This window comes from Aulonocara stuartgranti, assembly GCF_965226115.1.
Source record: "Aulonocara stuartgranti genome assembly, chromosome: 5".
NCBI lineage: Eukaryota > Metazoa > Chordata > Actinopteri > Cichliformes > Cichlidae > Aulonocara > Aulonocara stuartgranti.
In genome coordinates, this window is record NC_138943.1 from 22,327,981 (window position 1) to 22,344,582 (window position 16,602).

At 39.0% G+C, this 16,602-nt stretch overlaps 2 protein-coding genes across 3 annotated transcripts; both read left to right on the forward strand.

Annotated features, from left to right (window-relative positions):
• The first annotated feature begins 41 nt into the window (after window positions 1-41).
• apof (apolipoprotein F) lies at window positions 42-2,959 on the forward strand. The gene is made up of 2 exons (XM_082534666.1): window positions 42-404; window positions 977-2,959. The coding sequence occupies exon 2, from the start codon at window positions 1,013-1,015 to the stop codon at window positions 2,291-2,293; it is 1,281 nt and encodes a 426-aa protein (XP_082390792.1). The 5' UTR covers window positions 42-404; window positions 977-1,012; the 3' UTR covers window positions 2,294-2,959.
• Window positions 2,960-5,456: 2,497 nt separating this feature from the next.
• stat2 (signal transducer and activator of transcription 2) lies at window positions 5,457-15,274 on the forward strand. 2 transcript variants are annotated; one of them, XM_082533292.1, is made up of 24 exons: window positions 5,457-5,648; window positions 6,002-6,133; window positions 6,221-6,365; window positions 6,741-6,836; window positions 7,427-7,519; window positions 7,606-7,684; window positions 7,841-7,923; window positions 8,018-8,169; window positions 8,273-8,431; window positions 8,532-8,621; window positions 9,351-9,410; window positions 9,547-9,567; window positions 9,664-9,757; window positions 10,011-10,058; window positions 10,155-10,238; window positions 10,393-10,491; window positions 10,615-10,750; window positions 10,943-10,995; window positions 11,190-11,275; window positions 11,890-12,026; window positions 12,138-12,326; window positions 12,409-12,463; window positions 12,655-12,746; window positions 14,466-15,274. In XM_082533292.1, the coding sequence occupies exons 2-24, from the start codon at window positions 6,003-6,005 to the stop codon at window positions 14,693-14,695; spliced, it is 2,412 nt and encodes an 803-aa protein (XP_082389418.1). In that variant the 5' UTR covers window positions 5,457-5,648; window position 6,002; the 3' UTR covers window positions 14,696-15,274. The 2 variants fall into 2 exon arrangements, with proteins under 2 accessions (XP_082389418.1, XP_082389419.1); XM_082533293.1 differs by having other exon boundaries at window positions 5,458-5,648; window positions 7,844-7,923.
• Window positions 15,275-16,602: the final 1,328 nt, after the last annotated feature.

Genomic DNA, 16,602 nt, shown 5'->3' on the forward strand with positions numbered 1-16,602 from the left:
AAGTATTTGGGTCAAAAACAAAACCTGGCGACTGTGTGAGAGGGAACAGGGGGAGCAGAGGGACTAGGTGGGGGGCGGGGAGAATGAGAGGATGGCGGGGCAGACAAACAAAACTGCTTTAGAACACATGGACTTTCCCCCACGTGAATCAATATTCAAGCCCTGATCTCCCTGTTGAGCAATGAGGCCAAAGAGAAGAGGGAGTTGAAAGACGGATGATACAGAGGGAGGGCTGTGGGATGTCATGTGTAAAGAAAGAGATTCTCATTGGAGGCAAAGGGAGAGAAGATCACTATGTACGTTTGGAGAAAAGGGAAAAAGGGGAATACAAAAAGCATCCTACATGGTGAAGCCATCTTGGTCAGACGCTCAGGACTTCATGAGCAACACTAATTATTAATAAGGTAGGTGTACGATAAACATATGGAACAGGATGTTTTTGTTGTTTTTGAGAACAAAACAGGACATGAGCAATTGCTTCAGCTCCGAGTGAGAGGCCAGTTTCAGGACGTGTTGCTCTTTCTTGCTTTGCTAAACAAAATCATTTTTTTACTGCTTTTGCTTTTTTTTTGGGTTTAATTTCACTTTAGATGTAGAATAGATTTGTTAATAGCATTTTTTTTTTGTTAAAGTTACAGTGCGATTAACTCTTTTTTTTACAAACAGCATTTTTGTTCTGGATTTAAAGGTTAAATGTTCTACTAAGGTTATTTTCCTGCACAGCATACCTTTGCAAATGCATAAACACCATTAAGTCAATATTTGCTTAGTGCCTGCAGCAAAGGATTTAACACCACAAGAATAACACTGCACGGCAGCTAAAAAATTATGAACTCATCTATAAGACAAAGTGGTTTACATTTACTGTGATGACAAACTAACCAAATAATCCAGGTCTTTGATTGCACTATTTACTCAGCACATACAATAATAACCCTAATGTTTTTTTTCCCTTGTTTTTACTATTCCGATTTAGTGTAGTGGCTTTGGAAAAGTGTTCTTTTAAAGCAGGATGATGTCCTCCAAGCTGAAGTGGCTGATTGTGATCCAGCTCCTGCTGAATGAACAGGCCTTGTGCAGGGTCCCACCTCCTTTGGTGCAAAAGAGCACTCTGCTTCCAGGAAGTGACACCCATGAAGCTGTAGAGGAGGTGTCCAAACAGAATCTGGACTCTCTCCTGGGATCTCAAGTTCAGTCTGGTCTCTTACCTGAGGAAAAATCTAAAAGAATCCGATCTGCCCAACGAATGACATCGGTCCTTGGGGCGAAGCTTCAGGAGCAGATTCAAGCTCATTTACATATTCAGGGGAACATCAGCTGTGAGGAGCTGCTGTCAGCCAGCGCTGTGGATGACTCGCTGTCCTCCATGTTTCCACAGGAGCTGTTGGGTCTCTCTTTGGTGCCTGTGTTGGTGGTGGCAGGGTGCCCAAAGGAAGCACAGACCCTGTTGCTGAAGCTGTATGATCTGCTGGGAGTGGCTGATACAGAGGAGCTCCTGATGGAGGTAGAAGGCCTAATAGAGCGAAGGATGAGTAAATCAGCAGCTGCACCAACACCCACATCAGCATCATTGCCTTCAGGGAGAGATCAAACTCAGCGACACATAAAAGCTGTGATGTTTAACATTGAGCAGCTGGCATTCGTGGGAGAAGGCAACACTATTCAGGAGGGGCACTGCGAGGGTTGGAGTCGAGTAAATGGGACCGTGCTGATAGGAAACGCTGTGGAGGGAGGCACAGGTGGACTGGAGGATGCTGTGAGCAGCTGTGAAAGCCTGGGATTCCTGTGTGCTGGTGTGACCAGCAGTGGGCGTCACACACCCGGGATGTACCAGGCAGTGTGGAAAAAAGGTAGTCGCATATTGCCATCTGAATCCACAGAATCTGAGACCTGGATCCATCAGTGCAGGGCCACAGCAGCAACTGGTCACCGGTGGAAGCGCAGCACCCAGAGGAACTGCATCAACAAAAGCGAGCAGCGCGTGTACAGTGTAATGGAGTGGATCCCTGGAGTCAGCACACTCTATAACCTTGGCACAGCTGTGTATTACGCCTCAGTCAACTGTTCTGAAACAGCCAAGGAGAGAGCCATCCTGAGCGCCGTTGACCTCGGAACAGATGCCCTCATGGTCGCCACGGGTGGGACTGCTGGGGTAGCAGGCTATGCTCTGGGTGCAGGGGTGAAGACCGGAGTGAAAGCTGGGGTCAAGTATCTGCTCAACTCCATGAAGGAGGAAGATGACATGCTGGTGAACCAGTTCAGCGTGGAGGAGGGTGTCATCACCATAGACTGAAGAATCAATGAATCACCCTCTTAAACTCTGGCAATAAATACTGACATAGCTACATGTGTAAAGATAGAGGATCAATAATTGATAGCTTACCTGTTTGCATAGTAACTATTAGTGATAATTTGCAGTGCAATTTTTCTTTTCTTTTTTTGTAAGTGTGTACACAACGAAAGAATATTATTAAGACAGATTCCAAATTGTCTGCATATATAAAATAATAAAAGAGACAATGTAAGCTAACGATGAAATAAAAGTCATTCCACAGAGTGAAAAATGTCCACATGAGCTGAAAACAGATCCAATAATTTATATCCTCAGAAAGTAAGCTTTAAGCCATTGCTTAGAAATAATATTTTAAGTATATACTTTATAAAGTAGTTTACTAGTTAATCGTATTAGGCAGCAACACTGATGACTGGTCTCAGGAAACAAAACCTTCAGTCCCTCAACACTTTGATTTTGCCCGTCTCTGTTTATCATCTTTTTTATTTTTAATTTGTCTCTTCCTTCAGCTGAAACCTACAGTCAGGTTGTCAGGTCGCAGTCATATTCTCAGCTCGGATTTAATTGCAGGGACACTAGCCTCATGATAAAATATTGTTGCTGTATATGTTTTCCTGTAAATGTTATTAAATTTTACATTAAATTGGTGGCAGTGTATAATGTTATCAGATTGTTTTTTGTGCTGAAAATATTTAATGTGCACGCTCGTGTTGAACTGCAGTACATACCTAACACAGTCTTAATCATGGGAATTTAAACTGTGTATGTACTTCAGCTGACGCTAAATGATGCTTTAAAGAATATTTACATAATACTTTAAAAAGAAGAAAATAAGTGGCATGGGGTTTGGCACTTATAAGGCGCCTTCAAACTCAATTTAAGCAATCAAAATGCTTCATACTGTAAATTTGAGTCAGCTGATCACACACACATGCGCGCGCACACACACACACACACACATATTTGTACAAGGCTTTTTGCAATACCTAAGGACTTTTACCTAACATTCACACTCCAACAGATAACACAAACTGGCCATAAGTGCAGATGTGTTAGTGTGTGATTGTGATGTATTTTATTATCTTTACCCATATAACTAGAACAGACTTAAATGAAATCAATAAAACTCTTTATGTTTTATTTAAATTTTTTTCAAAGTAAACGCTAACAATGAAGTTCAAGGTCAAATGCTTAGCCAGTTGTGGAATTTGAAGATAAGCCATAAAGAATTGTCGGTAGATTTAAAGTTTTCACTGATTTTATCATTTGGGGTGACCCTGACCTTAACCTTGGCCCGATTTTCAGCACAATTAAATCAGCTCGAGCTGTTATTGATATCTACCATCACACAAAATTTTGATATCTTCAAAACAGTGGATGTTATGCTGCTAAGAAACAGACAGACAGACAAACAAACCGAACTGATTACATACTGCCTCCCTTCAGGGGGGTGAAAAATTCTGTTTAACTGCTTCACTTTCAGGGCCTTGACATTTTGCAGTTGGCCACACTGTTGCAAATTAGACTTAGATTTAAGAGACGCTCCTTGGTATTGGCTTACAGGATACACTCAAATTTCTATTTAATTCCAGCTGTCTGAGACGTTTGTGAATTTGTCTGTTCTCTCTGTTGATGCAGATTATTTATGAACCAAAAGAAAGAAACCCACTGTGTTTCTTTTTTTTGTGTGTGTTTGGTGCTGGCCCTGTGACTGACCAGTGACCAGTGCAGAGTGTTGCCTGTCTGTTGCCTAATTCCCTCTGACTTGATCAAGATATTCTTACACAACATATTATTTATTTAAAATAACCTGCCACACTCTAAATATACTGAAAAAAGGATAAGAAGCAAAATATTTAATCTGATAGGCCCAACAGACCTATAGAATGTATGGTTAAGTTAATAATAATAACTATATTAGATTTGCAAAAGAGAAATTATATTTAGAACTTAGGAATTTCTTCACACCTGCATGGCGCATTTGAGTCAAAGTTAAAAAAAAAAAAAAATCCAAACTGGCATCCTAATTTCTTTGAGTGAAGTGTGACATCTACTGGTGACAGTAGAAATCGAGAGAATGAACACATTAAATACAGTGTGCTGTCGTCTAATAAGCAAAATATGCCTGGCTTGTAAATCAAAACATGCGGAGCCACCCACTGTGAATAGCCCCTGTGGGTTAAGGAGCAGTAAATTGCTGAGTATTTTCTTTCAACCTTTAAAAACACAAAGATTTTGTTTTTCAGCACTTTTCACAGTATGAAAAACATAATGTCACATGCACAAACCCAATATCTGATTTACACACATGAGGACTTGCGTAAATACCTCTGAGCAGTTCTTGCCTTTAATATATTACCCTTTCTTCTTCATCTCCACTGGACCTTTAGTTAGCAACAAGCTGTACAAACTGCGCACAAAATGACAGTCTGTGTATGCTGATTTTTCTAAATTCTCGTTAAGTACAGTAACGAAGTACTTGTACTTCTAAGTACTTCGTTGCACGCCAGCTCTGGGGAGCAGCTACTGTACTGAAAATATGCACAAAGAACTGGAGACTTTCCATGTGTGTCAACGTTTTAGTTCACTGGTAGACAAAAACACCAACTACTCTTCTTCTTAGTATTAATATTATTATTAGTAGTATTAACGTTGTTGTTAATACTAGGTATGAAGGATAAAACGTCATGCTTTTCGAATTTTACTCCAATAAACGTAAAGGTACTTTTTTTCATTTTCATTGTGTTTGCATAAAGGAATACAATAAAAACGACGTGGGAATACAATAAAAAACGCTTTCTTCTCAGATGATTCTACGAAGACACACAACCTGTTTTGAGGTTTGTTGTGAGTCACATGCTCCTCTTTGGCTTTGTCACTTTCGAAACGTCATTTCTCGGGAAATCTCTTGGTTACACGGCCGTAAGTTTCTATTTTGCTCACTGCTATGCAACGCGAGAGATTGACAGATGCGTTAACCAGCAGAACGCGTGGTCCTGTCCACAGACTAACCAATCAGGCGTTAAGTCTGAACTCACGAGGAATCTGCGAGTCTTCTCGCGACATTTCGGCTCTTTAACTGCCTTTGGTGGAAATTCTTTCAGAGCCAAAATGGCGTCGGGAGTTTAGACGTCATGGTCTTCTTGGGCGGGACAAATAGATATCCAATGAAAAAGCAGTAAAATAAAGACTTGACGGGGAAACACTTTACACGCTTGGTTGCTCTTGACAGTTGTTTTGTTTTACCAGCGTTCCAAAGTAGCTCGACGGAAGAGCTAGATATGCACATTGTCTTAATCTAGCGGAAAGCTAATAAGGTATACTAAGTGGATTCGCACTGATATCTTGCACTGAGGTGAGTAAATGTGTTATTATCGACGGGTCATTATCGACGGGTATTTGTGGTCTTGGCACTTTTTCCGCCAGCTAGCTAACCTGCAGATATAAAGTTTAAATTTTCAGTATCGCTCTTAAACAGTGTGCACGGATTTCACGTCATGCAGTAAGGACTTGGTCTACGGTCATCTGTTGTTCGCTCAGCTGTTGATTTCATACTGGTACAAACTCGCCCACTATACTCTTTATGGCACTGTTTATAAAGTAGTCGCACTCTAGGATGACAAGTTAACACCCGGCATAGATACACATTCGTTCCCGTTGACTTGAATCCAGCCTTTAATGTGATTGCTGGCTGTTTGTGTGCCTTAGGATGGCACAGTGGGACAGATTGAGACAGCTTCCTATTGCGTACCGACAGCAGTTACACGAGCTCTATGACAGAGATGCTTTACCCATGGATGTTCGGCACTACCTGGCCCCTTGGATAGAGAAGCAGGAGTGGTAAGGAACCCTGTGATTCAACGAGTTTCAATGATTACTGTAAGTGAGTATGGCTGTGAAAAGCTCTTATTATGTCATTTTCTACAGGCAGCGGGCAGCACGGGACCATGCCTTTGCTATGGTGCTGTTCCAGGTCCTGCTTGAGAATCTGGACATCCAACACAGCCGCTTTGTCCAGGAGGAGTCATTTTTACTGCAGCACAACATTAGGCGCTATAAGCAGAACTTTCAGGTGTGTCCAGTAAAGGAGCAACCCAGTGACGTCTCTGGTTTAAAATGGAAAAGCAAATTTTGAATAATAGTATCATAATTCCAACCACTCCGTTTACCATGATTTGCTTATGTGTTTACATGCTCAGAATTTCCTGTTTAGCCAAGTGAGAGATATTTAGACATAGGAAAACATTAACCTGTTATTAATCCTTTATTGGCTGATGAGAAATGATAATATGACAGTAAAGGTTTATAAAAAGTGACAAAAGTAAAAAAAAGCCTTTTAATGACCTCCAGTAAGTCTGCACAGTTGATTGGCCTATATACTGTATCAGTGTAATATAATATACTTTAACACATGTGACTCCCAGCCTCTGCTATTTCTCTCTTACAGAGGTATGTGGATGATCCGTGTGCTTTGGCAACCACCATCCTTTGGTTTTTGGAAAAAGAGAAGGAAATCCTGGAGAGCGCTGAACTGGCTGAAAAGGTTGGTGTAACGTCTCATTGTGGTAATTAAAAATAAACTTTATGTATAGCCACTTTTGATAACAATGTAGCTAAGTGCCTTAAGAAAAGAAATAAACCCAGAAAAGCATAGGTATTTAGCATGTACTGTAAAATGGTAATGCTCTGCTAAAAATAGTGCCCCAACACTACACTTGCACACTTGGATATACCTGTATGTGGTATTTTTTTTTTTACAGGAAAACATTATATCATATGATCTATTGGTGTATTGCCATGTTTTGGCTTTTTTATGTTATGACTCCATTGTTAGCTGTTGTGTTTGTAGTATTGCAATTCAGCTTTTAAGTGTAAAATTAAATGCAAACTTTCAAGGAGCCTAGTGTAAATTTTTATCCTGTTTTAGTTTTTTCCATTCAGTTTTTTAAAAAGAGCTGTGTGTGCGAAATAGAACCATGAAACTCACTGTGTGGGCTAAAACGTGAAGATTTTCCCCCCAGCAGTTTTTACACTACACTCTCACTTACTATTTCCCTTGTGACAGCTTCACCCAGTATTACATCTGAAAGACAATAAGATCTTGGTATTAGCTCCACCTTTGTTTATTCTTAGGTCCAGCTTTTGCAAGTTGAGCCAGAGGCAATGGAGACAAGCAGTCAGCAGGACCTTGAACGTAAACTGGCTGGCTTGAGGAATGAAGTGCAGGTGGAGATTATGTTCCTTTGTGTTATTATTTGTATTATATGGATAAAGCATGTCGCAGTTTTTTCATTTCCTTTTTTGTGCTATAGTGTATGGAACATACAATCATATGTCTGGAGGAGCAGCAAGATGAGTTTGATTTTAAATTCCAAACCCAGAAGTTGGAAGGTAAACAAATGAAAACAATCTGGTTATATTTGCATGCTTTAATGTCTGTGAGAGTTAGTAATAAATCTAAAAAAGATTTAAATCAGAGCTACATGTACTCTTTTGTTTTGGTCTTTGTCATGTGGAAATTTTCATCCCACCATGGAAACTTTTAAGCAGCTGTGGTAGACGAGGCCAGGAAAAAAGAACAGATTAAAGCGCTTCAGTTGCTTGTCAACAAGTTGAATAACTGCAGGAAGGTATGGAGTCAGTAATATTCCTAAATATATTCTTAAATGTTTTATTGTAGTTGTTTAATTATTTACATTCTTATCTCATTTTATCACTTTTTAGAGCACGTTGTCAGGCCTAAATGATATTCTGGACAGGATTCAGGACATCATTGATGTGCTTGTGAAGAAGGAGCTGGTGGAGTGGCAGAGGAGGCAGCAGAAAGCATGCATTGGTGCTCTGGACAATGTTTGCCTGGATCAGCTGGAAAAGTGGTATGTTTATTCTCTTTGAGCTGAATTTGTATTTCCAAAGTCCATCCCCCCATTCTCTAAAATCTGCATGAAATTAAAATAAATTCTCTTTCTGAATCTCTAGGTTCAGCTGTGTGGCAGTGTGTCTGTTCCAGGTGTGGGAGTTTCTTACTAAGTTGGAGGAGCTAGTAGGAAAAGTGTCCTATGAAAATGACCCTGTGAAGGCCCAAAACCCCACACTGCAGAAGAGAGTGGACACTCTTCTAAGAGACTTACTCAAGAGGTATTTCTTTTAGGACACTCTATGATGTTCTCTTTCACTTTTATGTTTTTTTTAGTTAATTAAATGACATTCCCTTTTTTTCTTTTACGTTTACATTTAGCTCCTTTGTGGTTGAAACTCAGCCATCCATGCCTCAGGGGAAAGGATCTTTGGTTCTCCGCACAAATGTCCAGTTCTCTGTCAAAGCCAGGTCAGTGCCCAGCACAGAAATCAGCGTGCACGCAGTGTTTCAATGGACTTATCTGCATTAATAAGAGAGCTACTTTCAGCTGCTCCCTAATCCACATGTTTGATTTGGCAGATTTTGTTTACACTGGGTGTCCTGGCTGGCACAACCCCAGAGGGATTTGTGTCTCCTCCTGGGATTGAACTTTGATCTTTTGCTTTTTAGGAAAATGTTTAAACCTGTAGAGCCACTAATGAGCTTACAGTAAATAATGTCAGAATCAGAATACTTTATTGTGCTCCAAGACAGTAAGAACATTTACTAACTAAACCAAATTAAATAATACAGTATATTACAAAGTTACAAAAAATTAATTAATTATAAATTATAAATATCTCAGCATATTACACAAAGTAAGAATATATGTTTGACATTGCGCCCCCCTTATCTTACTGTACTATGCTGTACTTATTAGGATAATGTGCATATCAAGCTGCTGTATCTTTATAGAAACAGACTGGTATAGAGAGTGGTTTTGTTGGCCTTTATTTCCACCATGTAAACAAAGAATCAATTGTGAAATAATGCGAGTAAGTCTGAAAGTTTGTTGCATTCCTGCAGAGCCATCTCATCTTCTTCCATGCTGTGACCTTGGGAGCATTCCTGGTTTCCTGTTTTTTTTTTACATTTTTGTCTTCATCATCTTCATATTTCTCAAGCTCTAACATTTTGCACCTGACTTAACCATTTCAGACTTCTTGTGAAGTTTCCGGAACTGAACCACTCCATGAAAGTGGATGTATCCATGGACAAGTAAGTTTTCTCTTTCAGACCTTTAGTTGTTTTCATTACCCTTAAAACAAACTTCCAGGATTTAACATTAGAGAAAGATGTCTAATTCCTCCCTGTGATCACGTCTGCTGTGTTTTTTTCTCACCCTTGAATATAGGGAGGCTCCTCAGATCAAAGGGCAAGTTTTTTTCATTTACATCTAAGTTTCAGAAGCCACGTTGAGCTTTGACATTTGCTGTGAACTTGTTTTTAGTAAACCTCCTGTCTTTTGTAGGTATCGACGTTTCAATGTCCTGGGGACTAAAATTAAGGCCTTGAACATGGCTGAGAGCACGAATGGAGGCATGGTGGCAGACTTCAGACATCTGGTATATTCAATAATGAATTCATAAGCAATTAGATACAAAGACTTTTATACAACTGTGACACAAAAATGGTTTAAAACCAAATATTTAACAATGTATTTAACATGTAATACATCAGCTACACTCAAGTAATTCAAAAAATAACATTTATATCAATATACAGCCTTTACTGGCAGGTGAGAATTTTTATTTGTTATTTGGGAGTGACTGTGTGTGCGTTCTTACTAGTTAATTCATAAATACTATTTGTCTGTAGACTCTGAAGGAGCAGAAATCAGGAGGTGGTGGCAAAGGAGTCAGTGATGTGAGTTAATATCGGTAACCCTGCTGATACCATCTCTTCTTAATGTTACATCATAATAAAGGAATAATGATCTGTGTGTTACTTTCTTGTTTATAGATTTCTCTGAGTGTTACAGAGGAGCTGCATATCATCTACTTCAACACTGTATTTGAGCTGAAAGGCTTCTCTGTTGAGCTGCAGGTGGAGTTTCTTCTGCGTTTTTCATGTTATATGGCTGCCATCACAGATAAAGAACATTAGTTCCGTTTAAAAATTAATCATTAATTTGCAGCTTTGGTGACAGAACTATGACCTAAGTAGAAGCTATATGTTTTTATGGCACACACACTTGTAGGCCTCCACCCTCCCTGTGGTCATCATCTCAAACTCCAGCCAGCAGCAAAGTGCCTGGGCATCTGTCCTCTGGTTCAACATGCTCAGTCAGGATCCCAAGGTGATAAGTCACTGTTACTGGCAGACATGCTGTGCTTTTGCATTCAAGTTCCCTTGTAATACAATTACGGGCCAGACTAAATTAATCGTGTACATATGATGTGCATATGTCTGCTTTTCCCAGGATGTTATGTTCTTCGCCAACACTCCTGCAGCTACTTGGCCTCAGTTTGGAGAGATGTTGAGCTGGCAGTTTCTCTCGGCCACAAAACGTGGCCTGGATGACACTCAGCTGGAAATGATTGCAAACAAGCTCTTTGGTAAATTCTTCCACCGTCTTCTGCTTCATTCTGCTCATTGTTGACAACACCTACTTTCATGTACTGTTAAAATGTATCTTGATTTTGCAAACTTTACATTTATAGATAGTAGCACAAGACTGACATAATTCGTTGTCCTTTGTGGCTTGTAAGCATGCTTGTGATTGTCCATCGTGTTTTTTTAATCTCCAGGCAAAAAGCCAAACTATGACAGCTGCACAGTCCCGTGGTCAAAATTTACCAAGGTAAGAGCCCTAAAAGCTACTGGTTTTTTTGTAATCCCTCAAGCCATACTTTGCAAGTCTTGAGTAATTTAACCTTAAGCCTCACCACTAAAAACAATTATTACATCTCATCTAAATATATCTGAGCATTTCGTTGCAGAGAACATAGGCCTGTAAGTGTGTCCAAATGACATTTTCTGCTGTTTGTGTTACAGGAGAATACTCCTGACACTTTCTGGGTGTGGTTTGATGGCATTTTGATGATGGTGAAAACATACCTTGAGGATCTGTGGAGGGATGGGTATGATTGTTATACATTCTTAGAAGCTTTTTTGCTTGAATGATTCATAGGTCAGTTTTAATGGGTTAAACAAAACAAACATTCCTCTGATCATGGTTAACTTTAAGGACTGGACTGAGAATGACTGAAAAACAAACCAGTGTCCAAATAAAAATTTTGAAAGACCTTCAGAAAGCCTGGAGAACTATTGCTCAAGACAGCTTACACAATTACAAAATAACAAGGGATTTTGACTTTCTAAATGAATGAGATGTGGCTCAAGACTTCTGCACAGTACTGTACCTTCCATATTATTTGTACGTCACACAGAACAAATAGGTACCTCTTAACTCGTGACAACTATATTGGATTATCCTTTTTTGGAAAAATCTGCAGGTTGTCCTCCAAATGTTATCAACAAATGTCTGTTTTATGTAAAGAAAAGTAAGCGTCTGACAGCAGTGTCAGGTTAATGTTTAAGCAGATTAAAAGAATCCAGCCACTTGCCACACTGTCAGTATTGTAATCTGGATAACTCTGTTTCTAATATGCATGGTCCAGTTTAGCTCATAACGTCAGTCTCCGTGAAACCTGAAATGTTTGCCTTTTAAAATAAAATTCCTTTTGTGCTTCAGGCTCATCATGGGTTTTGTGACCAAAGGCAAAGAGAAATCTCTCTTGAAGAAGAAAAAGAGAGGCACGTTCTTGTTGCGTTTCAGTGAAAGCGTCATTGGGGGAATTACCTTCTCCTGGGTGGAGATCACTGTGACTGGTGAGAGTGTTTTGGGTTTTTTTTGCTTGTATGTCTGAAAGAAATACAACTAAGCTGCATTTCACAGTGGCCGGGGTAACCTGTTTAATACATCATCCACTGTCTGTTTAGGTGAGCCTGATGTAAAGACAGTCCAGCCCTTCACCAAAGTTGACCTTTCCCAGATTCCCTTCCATGAAATCATTCGAAATTACCAGATCTTAGAAGCTGAAAATGTCCCAGAAAATCCTCTACTCTACCTGTATCCGGACACCCCGAAAGATAAGGCTTTTGGAAAGTATTACACTGAGAAGAGTGGAGGTAAGGCCACCATTTAAAATATTATTGAAGTTAGTCCTGCAGATGACCCATTAAATCAAATTTCTCTTTCTTTTTGTTTCAGAGGACAGTCCATACATAAAGTACATCAAAACCAAGCTGGTGTTTGTTTCCAAGGAGTAAGTATGCGGTCCATATACATTCAGGCTAATTTATAGTGTCTTGCTTGTTGGAATTAAAGAAAAAAAAAAAACCCATCCCATTAATACAACAAACTTAAATACACTTCACTTAAAAAGTGGTGTGCCCACACCTTTTTTTAATGTCATGAGCTAATGGTTGTAATGACTGTTTATCATTGGTCATGTAGGAACACACTGGAGGCCAGGTCACCCATGCCCTCTGACATGGCACAGGGTGAAGGCCTGGAGCCAATGAATGGCCTGTGTGGAGAGGCAGCTGGTGAGTCATGCCTCTCCTTGCTGTCCAATCCAGCTTAAGACCTTGTCAAACAAATTACTCACCTTCCATCAAAAATCTCTGTCACCATCCCTGTGATGGTCTTGCAGTGCATGAAATCAATGCGTAGCATGCTGTCTGAATATAGTAGATGTCAGGTGACAGCTTTTTAAAAGATTTATTTATTTATTTTTTATCCTTGAATTGAACTTTTGTGGGAATGTTGGCTGCTTTTACTGCATGCACATGGTGCAGTGACCATAAAGCCTTGTTCTGGCCAAGCAATAGAATCACTAACACGTTTTATTATCCTGCTGCTTTTTGGTCCTTTTACATTAAATTACATTCTTGGAGTCGCTATTAAAATGACTACTGAAGTAATATACATACTTGCATCTCTAAAACTCACAATTAAATTATATTTACTTCATTTAATTACTACAAAAATGTTTACAGTACGTTATGTTTGACTTTTTGGTCAAATCAAAACCTTGCTTGATCCCATTCATAACAAGCAAAAATCTTACCTGATTTAAATCTTTGCGATCTCCCCTTTGAGGTCACCTTCTCTGCTGTCCTCACTGCTCAAAGTGCTTTTGCCCTGTTTGCATTGATCCCTACAAGTCCTGTTCTCATCACTTGCAATTGTTCATCTGCAATGCATGCTGGATCTCTTCAAGCTTTAAAGGTTAAAGTCATAGAGAACTGTAGAGTGCAACAGGGACTGCCCGCTTTTTTAATGGCTCCGCTTTCAGAAGCAAATTTTCCATTTGTTTTCTCTATTGACACGTCAGAAAATCCTTAGAGAAAGACTTAAGCCTTGAGCGAAGGCAAACAGCTATGAGGTTGAATCATAATTTGAATTGGAAAATGAAAAAAAAAAAGTCCTAGACCATGTACATAGATAGCTTAACTTTAATAAAATGCCCGTCCCCACGCGTTTGAAGGCATTTTTGAGGTTCAAAATGTGTTTTGTTATAGTTAGGTTTAGGCTAAGCGGCTAGGGAAAGTGTAATGTAAATGAGATGTCTGGACTAAGATATGAAAATGTGTGTGTGCTGTAATATAGAACAATTCAGTTCAATTTAGTTTTATTCATATAGCGTCAGTGCTTTGTTCATGGCTGCAGTCAAACTCTCACAGTTTCTGAGGTTTTGCACTCGTTAAGTGACTTGATGTTCTCGGATTTTAATATTTCCGTGATTCTGGGTTCACAGGGAAAATAATATTAACAGTATTTTCTATGCGCGTCTGAGTTTTATGACGGAAAAATATGGGGGTGAGGGTGTAGTAGTAGTCAGATTTAGTCATGTGTAGGATTTTTATGTACAGGGTTAATTATTTATTCAGTAACATGTAAATTATTGAGCTTAAAAGACACTTTCAGTCAGATTTAAATATTTTACGGATGGTTAAAATGCTCATTTTTGTTTTTTCTAATATGCCATAAAATAAACTATTCCTTTACAAAGGGCATGTGATATTTGTATTTAGTATCGATTCAACTGAGCTATTCTGAGGTAAAAAAAAAAAAAACTATCTAAGTTAGACATCATTTAAATGTTCTGTACAAAATCAGTTCCTGTGATTTTCTATTTTCTGCTTTGGGCTTCAACAGCAAATCGCATGTTTTTTTCAGTTTCATTTCCCTAGCGAGAGCATAAATAAACTACACAGCGATGACAACAGATTCAACTTTTTTTTTTCCTTCTTCACTCTTAGAACAAGACGGGGATCTTTATCCTCTGACGCCACCACTGGAATCTTATGACCCTGATCCCATGATGAATGGCTCTGTTGAAGACCCAGAACCACCGCAGGATCTGCTGATGTATCTCAACAATCCAAACCTTTTTGACAACGACCTCCTGCAAGATGACCAATCTCTGCCTGATTTCAGCCTTCAAGGATTTAACTGTCTGCTCCCACAGTCCTGTGGCAGCTTCCCTTAGCTTCTGTTTGTATTCAACCATATCACTATACATAATGCACTTGTTAGCTTTACACACAGTACAGCATTTCTATCAGAAAAATGTGGCACACGTGGCAAATCCAGCATAAATGAAATAGTTTGCTTTTAATTCCGTTTTCATGTGAGATGCTCAACAGCCCATCTGATGACCCTGAAAATCACACATAACTGATGTTTTTGTTCACTGTATAAATTTATAGAGCATCCCTGTGAATCCTAAACTATTTTTACTGCTATATGAAGAGATACACGTAAGAACATTGAATGAGCCGCACTCATATCAGTCCATACTTTATTATTTTAAGATTAGGCATAAAGTCTAAATCATGCTTAAAAACTGACCAGGTAAGGAGGCGGGAAAGGTTTGTATGAGCTATTACTGCATAGACTGCACATAATTTATTATATCTTTGTTTATTTTGAACCCTTTGTTATTGTTTTAATATTGGCACATACAACGTGATAAAATTCACGTGAACATCACACTTCCTGTTTTAGTTTGTCCTTTTATAGTAACACTGTCATTTAAGTCACAATAAAAGCACCAGTAAAGAAGAAATGTGTGGTTTGATTATTAACACAAATTGTACATTGACAAATGTAGGAAACTGGTTTTATATTTTTAGCCTGCACCTCATTACCTGTAAAAATTGTGGACTAGAACTAATATTTTGACCATTATGATGATTTTCTGCTGATAGAACTTTTTTTTTTGCACAGAAACAGGCTGGACATGAAAGTCATGCTGTCATGTTAGTTTGTTGCAGCCATATTTGAACAACGGGTGAAGCCCTCAGTCATTAGCTGGCTTTTAGTTGCATCACACATGCCTGCTAATTGGTACTTACATTTTAATCACTAGAGCACAAAATTGTTTGGCTGTCTGTTTATGCAATTTAACAATGCTCTGTATATAGACACAATTAAGAGAGACTCATGAATATGAGGAGGAGGAATCTGAAAAAGTCACTTTCTCTGGAATAGCTTACAATCTAGAGGCAGCTAGAGGAGCTGCAGTACGTGTCACAGGGTTGGCTTCATCTTTCACCTATGACGCTGCCTTTTGTAGTAAGTAGGAAGCTAGTTGACTTAAGAAACAGATATTTCAATGACAGAAAGCCCCGAAACAAAGGAGAAAGGTCAGTGAATACTTGTTTTTTCTAATTTCAGGTTGCAAAGTTCAAAATTAGTTACATGGCCAATCAACCATGAATTATCCCAAAAAAGAGAATGAATATTTACTTCTTGAGAATTGCAAGTGTCACATTGAAATATTATTTTCTTTTCTACTTTCCCATTAGTAAACCTCAAATGTGACTGAGTTGATCGCTTAATGCCTAAAGAAACATGTCCTTGTTGAGATGTAATTTTTCATTATTTTGCTGGAGAGATTTTAAGGATGCTAACACCAAATTTACCTTTCTGATTGTCATCTTGAGACTCATACTCAGTGGCTGAAACCCTCCCCCAGGTTGCTTGGTTAGTCCGAGGTGCCACAGACTGTTGCATAACAGTGCATAACTTGTTTAAGGGCAAAACTGATGCAAATCTCAGCGAAGAGGCTCAGTATAGGTCACCACTAGCAGCACGTGCCTGCAACCAATAAGTGAAACTGTTTACCATGTTTCTGTTCCCCTTGTGATAATTTCAAGGTGTTTTGGGTTGTTTTTGGGTTATTTCACAGATCACAGCTGTGATCCATCGACTGCACATAGAGTAAGGGAGAGAGAGAGAAAATTTCACTAATAAAGCTGAAAGAAAAAATCAGTGATGGAGCTGATAATTTAATTATATGTGAGTAATTTTCTTAATAAATCCATAACTGGTCAGAAAATTGAAACTAGTTTTTTTTGGAGACCTGGAGTGTAAATGTGCTTGTCTCTAAAG

Bases quoted from the DNA above. Each gene is read 5' to 3' on its own strand.
- stat2 (XM_082533292.1), top strand. From the start codon at position 6,003: ATGGCACAGTGGGACAGATTGAGACAGCTTCCTATTGCGTACCGACAG. The intron at 6,134-6,220 runs GTAAGGAACCCT...CATTTTCTACAG, and splicing joins TGGATAGAGAAGCAGGAGTG to GCAGCGGGCAGCACGGGACC. The intron at 9,758-10,010 runs GTATATTCAATA...ATTTGTCTGTAG, and splicing joins TGGCAGACTTCAGACATCTG to ACTCTGAAGGAGCAGAAATC.
- apof (XM_082534666.1), top strand. From the start codon at position 1,013: ATGATGTCCTCCAAGCTGAAGTGGCTGATTGTGATCCAGCTCCTGCTG.